At 45.8% G+C, this 11,012-nt stretch overlaps 1 protein-coding gene across 1 annotated transcript in view; it reads right to left on the bottom strand.

Annotated features, from left to right (window-relative positions):
- Positions 1–9,491: 9,491 nt before the first annotated feature.
- SPACA3 (sperm acrosome associated 3) overlaps positions 9,492–11,012 on the bottom strand; it is a 3,666-nt gene continuing 2,145 nt past the window's right edge. The window contains exon 3 of the mRNA XM_011360086.2: positions 9,492–9,619. Coding sequence (XP_011358388.1) covers positions 9,553–9,619 — 67 coding nt within the window. The 3' untranslated portion in view covers positions 9,492–9,552. The remainder of the gene's footprint in view (positions 9,620–11,012) is intronic.

Below are 11,012 nucleotides of genomic sequence, written 5' to 3'. Positions count from 1 at the left end.
GGCTTGTAGCCTTTTCCTCTTTATTCGAAGCCAGCAGTGATGGGTTGAGTCCTTCTCACATTACACAACAATGACCTTTCCCCGTAGTCACATCTCCCTCCCTCTAACTCAGATCCTCCTCTGCTTTCTTCCTCCATTTTTCAAGGACCCTTCTGATTAGAATGCACCCGCTTGATAATCCAGGATAACCTCCCCATGTCAAGGTTGTTAACTTAATTACATCTTCGAAGTCTGTTTTGCCATGTAAAGTAACATATTCACAGATTTCAGGATTCAGATGTGGACATCTTGGGGGCGGGGGAGCATTTTTCTGCCTACGACATGCCTTTGGGACTGTATAACCTACTGTCCTCGTTTTCCAAACAAGCAGACTCAAAAGGAGAAGGAAGGGACTTGCTTAGGGTCACCCAGTAAATTAGTGGCAGTGTCAAAGCTGTACTCGTAAGGTCCCAAGCTCCTGAGATCCCAATTGCATTTGTAAACCCACTTAAAGCAAGGAGGACAAAGAGTGATCATTTTTCCAGGCTTTGCCAGGGCATGGAATTCCCTCTCCTGAGACAAACTAACTCCTCACTACATCAGGCTGGAAAGTGTCCTGCTGGTGCCAAGACCATAAAATGCAGAAGAGCAGGGAGTGTCTTCAGATGGTCCCATCAGAGACAGGAAACAAATGAAATGTCTATTCAGTGAGTTTGGGTTCCACTGGATGCTTCCACCTTCCTCCAGTTTAACAGTTCCATATTTTTTTTAAGTCTATAAATTAAGTTGCAATTTGAACTACTTCATTGGATTTCTGGTTTCCGTTACAAAAACAAATAAACAAATAAACAAAAAACCTTCAGATCAATTTGGGATGGAGCAAAGAATATTCTAACAGGTTTGGATTGCTTCCAGCCTAACATATGTATGTGCCCCTTCTGATTTGGGGGTTCTGGCTTTGTTTATCTTGGAGCAGGCCTACAAACTTAACCTGCTTAAAAAAAAAATAGGCAGGAAATTTGAGAGAGCAAATCAATAGTCAGCTACTAATTATTATTGACTTGTTGTTAACCAAAGACATGGTTGCCTGGCTAAATTCCTGGGAGTGGTGAAGTGTTTTGTTATTATCATTTCAAACAAGTAGCCATGTGTGTAATCATTTCCTTAGTGAAGACCTGGAGAGGTCTGGTAGACAGAGGACACGTGGGGATGTGTCACGTTTTTGAGACTAACTCGAATGATGACACGAAGGCCAGCAGTCTGGAACGATCACAAGGCCAAACCAGAAAATTGAATTATCAGTGACCTCAAAGGGTTACATCAATAAATCAATTAATCGATCAATAACATAATGGCACATGACCTCAGAAACAGAATCAGTAGAGTCTGCTGCAGTTAGAGAGTGAAAGGAGTAAGCATCTCTGTGAGTAGCCATCTCGGGACAGAGTTGGCTGCTTATATGCTGTTGCTTTGTTGTTTTGGCTGAGAGAGGCTGGAATTCTTTCATTTTCCTCTTTCTAACTTGCAGCTATTTTTGTAAGCATCTTAACCGTGAACATGCCTAGAGAGAAAGGGTCCACAGAGGGCATCTGGAGAAAGGTGCCTAGTGAGCTGGGAGGGAGAAAGTCAGAGGCAGACCTCACCCTCGGGTGTGATCTTGGTGGGTAGCGCTCCCTTCAGGTAAAGCTCATCTCAGCCTGCCTGAGTCTAGAGGCCCAAGAAGAGACCTAGGACTTCTTCCTCCACAAGCTCAGAGATTTTAATTCGGTTTTGAGAACCAAACTCAGAGCAGAAGTAAGCACCTCCAGAAAACACCACTGAATGTGCTTCTCTGTTACAGAGAAGCAAGGGAAGCTCAGGAGGCCAAGAATTTGCTTCCGCAGGCGGTGTGTCACCAGCCCTGATCCACATGTAGCCAGGGAGACTCTAAGCTGAACAGAACAAGCTTCCTGGCACAGTTGGGAAGGGAACAGGGCAACGAAGGAAGGGGAGACACATGAAGAACACACATTCACCGCTCATTTGACTCCTATTGATTGTGTCTGCCTGTTATGTGCTGGGCACTTGCCCTCAAGGAATTTATCACCTGAGCAGGGGATACTCACAAGTAAACAGACATCTAGGAAAGATGAATCGGAGTTTTGCAGCGGAAGGAGAGTGAGAGACCAACGTATGCAAAGCCAGGGGAGTGGGATGCTGGAGAGGGCACAGTTCAGGGGCCTGCACTCAGGTCCAGGGGACCAGAGCAGAGAAGTGAAAGGGAAAAGTGTCCAAAATGACCACTGAAAGATAGGCAGGTGCCAAAGGATGAAGGACTTGGTCATCACGCTGAGGGATGTATCCTGGCTAAAGTCCTCCAAGCTCCTTCCTCTGCTCTCCAAGTGTCTAGGAAGCTATTTCCCAAGCCAAGCGTTGATGTGTCTAGCTAATGGCTTTCTCCTCACTCGTTGGAGATTCCTGGCACATGGAATCATTTTGTGCATGCACTTGTCTGTTCCTAAGGCTAATAGGTGAGTGTGTTGGGGGCCATGAGGTCCCTGGACACTATGAAATAGGTCAGAGAAAACCACCCAGCCTGAGGAAAGATGAGAAAAAGAGTTTCTTGCTAAATCAATTTAACATTCAGTGAAACCTACACTCACTCACTTTACAAGAACAAAGCAATAGGTTGGCAAAAGACTTTGGACAGAGAGTCAAAAGACTGTATTTCTAATCCATTTCTGCTGTAAATTGACCGTATAATTTCAGACAATTTACTTTACTTCTCTGGGCCTAAGTTTTCTCCTCTATAAAAGGAGAGAAGATTGGGAGGAAAAAAAAAAAATGGCTTAGATGATAAAGGTTCTGTTCATCCCTCTCGTGACCAAATCAAAGTTGTGATGGAAACAAGGAGCAGTAGCAAGAAAAAATCACCTGGGATCTAGATGAACAAGCCATATAACTATGGAGAAATCCAAGAAAGCACCCTGCGATGGCAGAAGGTAGGACGGAGCCAGGACACGGGGCTGCCCGGTCTTGAGCGGCTGAATGAGACCGAGGCTGCAGCAGCGGCAGCGGCAGAGGCAGAGGCAGATTCCTCTTAAAGGGGCCGCATCCACGAGCGGATTTTTGCGGTAACGGACCTGCTCCCTCTGAACACCAGTGCTGATTTGGCTGCGCACAGCGGGCACCAGGGACTTACAGGGTGACATTGTCAGAGTGAGGCCAGAAGTGAGACTAGCTCTGTACAGAAGTGCTGGCCGTATCCATTGTTCCCTGCTGAGCCCTCCCCACTACCAGTGCACCAGACACAGTGCTGCCATAGCTGTGACATCATCAGACTGGATACTAGAGATTACTAGTATCACCCAGAGGATTCCCTGAAACCCCGCCTCCCACAACTCGGGCCCCACCCAAGCCACATCCCGGTGCATCCTCAGCGAGTCAGGTGCTCCTTGCTGAGACTCACACTGTTTGAGGCAACTATAAGCACAGCATCTGCTGAATCTCAACAGGTGGCCCCAGAGGGGTAGAGGCTTGGGCTAAATTTCGCCTGCAGCTGAACCCCTCTCAGGACTGTGCCACTGGACACCTATTTCACAAATCCGCACTAAGACCGGGAGACTTAGGAGCGTTGCTTCATACATAGAAACAGACACAGAAAGGCAGCCAAAATGGGAAGACAAAGAAGCAGAAACCATATGACAGAACAGAACAGAGATCCAGATATAGTGGAGTCAAGTAATCTAATAGATGCAGAGTTCAAAACACTGGTTATCAGGATGCTCAATGAACTTTTGAGAAGTGTAGAAAACTCCAACAAAGAGATAAAAATGGAAATGGAACCTATAAAAGGGAACCAGACTGAAATGGAGAATACGTTGTCTGAGATGAGCAGTATATTAAATGGAATAAACGAAGGAATAAACAAAGCGAATAAAGAAGAGGATCAAATGCCCTATCTAGAGGACAGGAAAGCCAATCAGGACACTCAATCAGAATGGCAAGATAAAAGATGCCAAGACTATAAAAATAATTTAAGGAGGATATGGGACACTATTAAGGCTCAAAATATTCATCTGATTGGCATAACAGAAGAAAATCAAGATGTTGAACAGCTGTTTGAAGAAATAATGATGGAAAACTTCCCTAACTCGGTGAAGGAAATGGACATAAAACCCCAGGAAGCTCAGAGAATTCCAAAAATCAGGGATCCGAAGAGGCCCACACCAAGACACATCATAATTAAAATGCCAAAGGTTAAATACGAAGAAAGAATATTAAAAGCAGCAAGAGAAAAAGAAATAATTACTTATAAGAGAACACCCATAAGACTGGCAGCTGATTTCTCAAAAGAAACTATGCAGGACTGAAGGGCAAAAAATATTTGACAGGATGAAGACCCAGGATATATATCCAAGAATAATTTATCCAGCAAATCTATCATTTAGACTTGAAGGGCATATAAAGAGCTTCCCAGACAAAAATAAGCTAAAGGAATTTATTACCACCAAGCCAGTATTACAGGAAATGTTGAAGGGACTTCTTTAAGAAGAAAAAAAACATGTATCAAAAACAGGAATAAAGAATGGTAACAACTACATTTCTATCAATAAGTACCTTAAATGGAAAAGAATTAAGTGCTCCAACCAAAAGGTAGAGTGGATGAAAGGATAAGAAAACAAGACCCCTACATATGAAAAGGAAGAGGATGGAAAAAGATATTGCTTTGATGGACCTAGAAGGTATTTAAGTCAGACAGAGAAAGATAAACACTATATGATTTCACTTATATGCAGAATTTAAGGAATAAAAAGAACAAACTAATCAAAAACAGACTCACAAATATAGTGGACAATTTGGTGACGGACAGAGGGGAGGAGGTTTGGGGGGCTGGGAGATGGGGTGAAAGGTTAAAAAAGTACAAATGAGTAGTGATGGTTTGTCACGGGGAAGGGGAGTGTGGTATAGGGAATGCAATTAGCATTAATACATTAGCTAGGTGGAGGGTCAGGGGAGGGAGGAAGCAATTGCTAGGATCATTTTACTAACGATATAGATGTCTAACCAATGTACTGTATACTTGAAACCAATTAAAAATTTTTAAATAAATATTTAAAATTTTTTTTTTAAAAAGGAGTGAGGGGAGGTGGAAAGGGAACAGATAATCTCTTTGGTGTGTCCCAACTCTCTGTCTATGAGTCTAAGTTCAGAATGGGCATCAGATGTCCAAGCAAAATTTTAATCTACCACCCAGAATCTCTATTTCCCATTTGCTTGATGGAGATGATGATGCCTAGTGTTCAGAGTTATTACGATTAAATAAGGATTAAATAAGCTAAGACATATACTTTCTATCTTTTTCTTCTTTTCTTTTTTCTTCCTGTAAAACATTGATTCTTGATCTTATTTGGATCACTTGTTTGTATTAAAAATAAAGTGAAAGCTATGAACTGTCTCCACGGGGGGGGGAAACAATGCACATGGTCACAGAGATGTACATAAAATATTTTCATACGATTTTAGGAAGATCATGGAGACCAGGGCTCATCCTCTCGTTACTTGCTAGGCAAAGCCACCCTGGCCTAGAAAGTGTTAAACTCTCCTCCAGAAGACCACCACAGTGCCACAAAGAGCAACCAACATTTCTTCTCCTGAAATAACATAATGACTGCCATTTTTCAATTTACAAGAGGGGGAAAATGACAGATAGGATTTGATCAATTTGAAGTTTTTCTCCCATTATTTTTTTAAACCTTCGGCACCAATTTGTGCACTAGTGAGTACTCACGGATGGCAAAATGAATGGATGAGCGGAAAATGAATAACAAACAGAAAAAGTTAGAGCTGTGATTTCACAAATTACCTTATGCATGCAGCAATGTTGAGGGCTGAGGAGACCTGCATACATAGAAAGCAACTGTAGCGTTGCTTTGCAAACATCCCTGTGGCCTGGTTCTGAAGGAATGGAAACTCTGCATCCACTGCATGCAGGAAATGCATGCACAACGTTCTCTGGCTGCCCTTGAGCCCCCAGACACACGCCACTGTTGACATCTCATTCATTTCTGAGTAGAACGGCAATGATGCTTTTCGTTTAAAATAAATAAATAAATCAATCCCACCCCCTGATAATGACTGTGAGTGATGCCTGAGATGGGGAATTTAGACGTCTAGCCTCTTTAAAGCTGCTCTCCATGCTATGTCTATGAAGGAAGTGGCTCATTTAGCTAACTTATCACTATTATGGGCCATTTGTCTTTAGTGTGATTCGATCTTCACGGCTCCTTTTCGGAAGGAATTATGTCCTAGTTAAAACAGGCCCAACAGAAAATGATTGGTGGGCACCAAAGTATAGCCAGCTCAACCCACCTTAGAGGAAGGAAGCTCAAGAAACCACTGGAAGACGACTTCCCAGTGCCAGTCAGGGGTCTCTGTCCGGATCCCTTCATTCCACGAGCATTTTCTATGTGCCCGCTATGTAGCAGGCACTGTGCTAGGCACTGGGAGTTCATATATCTAGAAGACACAGTGCTCAGAGGCTAGTCAGGCAGAGGTGGGCAACAGACACACACACAAGAACCTGAGCAGCAAGAGCAACAGTGAAGGTTCGGGAGGCACAGCACGCTCATTGGAGAAGAGGGTCAATTGGCCAGGCTGAGGACAACAGGTTTTGACTGGAGCCTTGAGAGATGGGTAGAAGTTCATACCTGAGCAGAAGAGATACCTGAGCAAAGGCTTGGAGGTAGAGGAGAACTGGGAATGGTTGGAGAAATCAATATAGGACAACTACCTAAATTTGAATTTCAGGTAAAATTAAGACAAGACCTGACTGAAGAGAAAGGAATGGCCACTCAAAGATCTGAGGAAATGGCATTCCAGGAACACAGAATAGCGGGCCTGAAGCCCCTGTGGTGAAGATGAGCGTGTGCGTGAGAAAAAAGTGTCTATTAACTGGGGTATAGCGAGCGAGAGCGAGACCGGTAGGGGGTGGTGAAAGGTAGGAAGCAGCACACTACGCTCAGGGAACTAAATTCAGGGATACAAACCAGCTAGAGCAACAGCTTCTGCACAATTGAGAAATGAATCTGTATGAGCCTGGGTCATGAAAAATTCGTGTACCAAGCCAAGAAATTTAGTATTGAAACTGAAGATGAGAAAAGCCCCTGGGGCCAGGATGCAAGGGTGGAAAGCTCAGTCTGCCGGCGGTGGAGGGATGGCAAGGGATATCTTTATGAGGCCATTACAAGGGTCCTAGGAAAAAGGCGATGGGGGCATGATTTAAAATAGAGGTACATGGGATGAAAGGGAGGGACAGTTTCAAGAAATATTAGAAAGATAAAATAGACAGGACCTAGTGACCAATGGAATGTGAGGTCAGTGTGTGACGTGGAAGCAGGGAGACTCCAGCCCACAGTCTGGTTACTCTAACCAATCTGAGTACCTCACTTAGAAATTGGGACTTCCAGGGCGAGCCGTGGACAATTTTACCCACATGCATAGGCTTTGGCCAGGGCATTGTCTCCTGGATACTCCTCTTCCATCGCCAACTGCTCCTGATCAGCCACCCAGCCCAGGCCTCCAGGTTCCCTTGTCCAGACCTGACCCTACCAGCCAGCCCCACCTTGAGGGTCCCTGAGGCCATCATGCCAGCCTAGAGCCTCCAAGTCTTTTTAACAACTCTCCTTTTCATTCCAAGGGCCTCACTCCACCTATTCCTGGGCAAATGGAACCCAGTGGAACAATCAGATGGTTGCAGGCAACAGAAGTCTCAAGTGAAGTTGAAGTAGAGAGTACAGATCACACAAAGATGGTGAGCCAGAGGTTTCTGGCCAAGCGAGGGAGAGAGGAGACTGCGAGTCATCCAGGATAACCACCTCTCAGCAACGTCCAGCCACTAAGAGCACACCTGGAGTTATGTATCTCCCCCAAGCCTCTGTTTCCTTATTTATAGAATGGGGATAATAATGGTACCTCCATCACAGTTCTTGTTCTAGGGTCCGAATTAGATTATCTGTGGCACATGCTAGGCACACAATGTTCGCTTTAATATTAAAAAGAGAACAGTATCTCCCTACCCATGACTTAATGAGAGTGGATCCATTAGTCGTTATGCCCCCAACCCCCAACTCCCAGCAAGGAGCTGGTCCTTCATCATAACCCATTTGTATGAGCAGCCCTCAGGTTTTATCATCACTTTGACTTGGCGGCAAGAGCTCAACTGGGATGCAGAATCAAAAGCCAGGGCAGAGCACAAGGCAGAGATGGGAGTGGCCTCACACCAGACCAGCGGTGGAAGGAAACTGGCCTGCCTCACCGATTGTGACCCTCAGCCTCCCCTCTGGTGTTTGCTGGCTTGTGACATTTGGAGACAGCAGGCCAGCGTGGAGGGGTGGCTGGCATCATAGTCCCCTCTCCCTGAGCATCACCAGCCATGCCTCGATCAACAGTTCAGTACTTGCAGGGTTCTCTGAGGCCTTTCCAGAAAAAATCTACTATCTGAACGCAGGGCTCTCTCAGACATCACTTCAGCTGCTGCTCTTGCCACCACATCCACAGGGATCCTGAGACTCTGCCCACCTTCCTCAGACAGAGTTCATCCCAAGGGACCAGAGACACCGAGCCTTAGGTGAATGGGTGACAGTGCTGCCACCTCCTGAGCGTCCCACATATTGAGAAAGACAGAGAACTGCCACCTGCTCCCTCCATCCCATGCTCCAGCCTTCCAGCAGCACGCAGCAGCACGAGTGGTGGCTTCCTTACCCAGGATGTGACGTGCACCATCGCTATCAGCGGCATTTGAATCTCCCGCCACTAGAGGGCACTGGAGAGCAGGGTGAGAGCCTGAGCGGAAGCCTTTGGTTTGGTGACCAGTCATGATGCACCACCCCCTGGTGGCCGCCAGAGTGTTAGCAGTCACCAGCTAGAAGGCCAAGGCACCCTGGCCACCTTCTGCGACCAGAGCCACAGAAAATAAGTGTTCCAATGATGTTCCAAAACAAGCCAGAGGTACACGACACCACACCCAAGTAGAATTTCCAGATAAAATATAGGACAACTACCTAAATTTGAATTTCAGGTATACGACAAATCATTGTTCAATATAAGTATGTCCCATGCAATATTTGGGACATACTCGTAGTAAAACTTATTAGTTGTGTATCCAACATTCAGATTTAATTCAGGCATCCTGTTTTTGTAACCATTGTTTGTTTCCTGATTGTTTGTTTGTTTGTTTTTGCTAAATTTGGCAAACCTAGGTCCAAGTAAAGGGTTTAGGAAATTCTGCCAGGTATGGTTAAGAGAGATACTGACCACTCCCACCCACACCCCCCACCCAGGTTTCCGGGAATGGAAGCAAGCCTTGCGTGGTAAGCTTTTCAGAGCCTACCCAAAGCCCAGCCCAAGTGGACTGGTGAAGAAACCCTGAGATGTTCTGGCTCTAACATGCCACCTGGAAACACAGTGATAGCTGAGAACCACACTTATGTTTAACTATACTTTATTAGTTGGCTTGTCTTCCCACGCCTGGGTCAGGAACCAAACCACATCTCCCAGTCTGCTGTGCACGGCCTGGTGCATCCAGAGAGGATCCTAGAAGTCACAGCCATCCACCCAGTCTCTGAGGTCCTTGCCCTGGCAGTGATGCCTCCAGGCCTCCCTGAGGATGAAGGGTGGGGAAGAGGAGAGACCAAATCAGCGGCAACCTTCAGTTCCTGCTCAGAAAAGGACAGGAAGGAGGTGTGGGCTCTCAACCAGAAGTGAGGTGAGGAAAGGGGCTACCATGGAAAAGAGAAAAAAGTAAACTGTATTAACTAGCAAAGAACCCCCTAGAAGAAGTAAAAAAGGTAGAGAATGGCCCTTAAAAAGTCATCTATGTCCTCCTTATTTTACCAATGGAGAAAAAGAGTAATTTTCTCAAGTTCACCAAGAAGTCAGTGGCAAAGACCTGGTGTCCTAGGGTCCAGAGCCCCAATCTACATCATGCTGCTTCAGCTGACAGTAACGCCCCCTTAAAGTGTATAGACCTTTACAGTTTTCAAAGCACAGTCACATCTGTCACTCACTTATCCGCCCCCCAACACCCTTATAAGATAGGTTGGGAAGATATTATATTCCCTATATTCCAAATGAAAAACTGAGACTGAGATGCAAAATTACTTGACCAGGGTCTACAGCTAGTAAATGACAGAACTGCACCCACACCCAGTTCTCCTGGGCCTTTCGATTGTTGGTAACTACAGTTTATAGACTCTTTCAGGATTATTATCTTGTTCTAGTGTCACACTGGCATCTTGAGAAAGGTAAGCAAGATCCTGGGATCCTGGGTCCCAGGGTCTCAAGTTCCCAGGAATTCTAAACTTTGATATGTCAGACCCAATGACCAGGAGTATCCCTAAAGGACCTCTACTGCTCTAGTGACCAAGAGTGATCTACTAGCCTCTTTGTCTCTTCCATTAGACTCTGAGACCCTCGAGGGCAAAGACTTGGGTCTCGGCCATCTCTGAAGCTGTGGTCACTGTCAAGGCCCATCTCGGACCTTTTCTCCAGTCACAGTCATTTTCACCTCCTCCTCTCCCTCACTGATCACATATTATCTGTCCCTAGTCCTCCTCCACAGCCCCTCACACCCAATCCTTCTCCCGTCCATCCCCCATGCAACTGTCCTAGTCCAGACCCTATATCTCTCACCTAGACTCCTGCAAAGGTCCCCCCTGCACTGAGTCCCTCCCTAGACGTTTCATGCCTTCCAAATTACTCTCCCAGCCCTGTCACTATCACATCTGCCCATGGTTCCGGTTGCACCAGCCACCTCGAGTATTTTACCTTCTGCACATTCTTCCCCTTGCTAGTCTCTCACTCAGAAATGTGTGCAAAGGGAAGTTGGAGACTCTAAGTGACGCTCCCATCAGAAGAGGCTGGGAAGCCTTGGGGCCACTGCCTCATCAGTACTCATCCAGTTCCCTTGCCTGTCAGGAGGCTTCAAAGGCTATCTCGTGGGAAGGAGGCAGGGAAAGAGAAGGCCGACAGGGTGAAGCTTGGGAGGGCCCACC

Source organism: Pteropus vampyrus, unplaced genomic scaffold (assembly GCF_000151845.1).
Source record: "Pteropus vampyrus isolate Shadow unplaced genomic scaffold, Pvam_2.0 Scaffold50, whole genome shotgun sequence".
In the NCBI taxonomy this organism is placed as follows: Eukaryota; Metazoa; Chordata; class Mammalia; order Chiroptera; family Pteropodidae; genus Pteropus; species Pteropus vampyrus.
The sequence above is the reverse complement of the archived record's forward strand: the minus strand, read 5'-3'. Positions and strand labels throughout refer to the sequence as shown.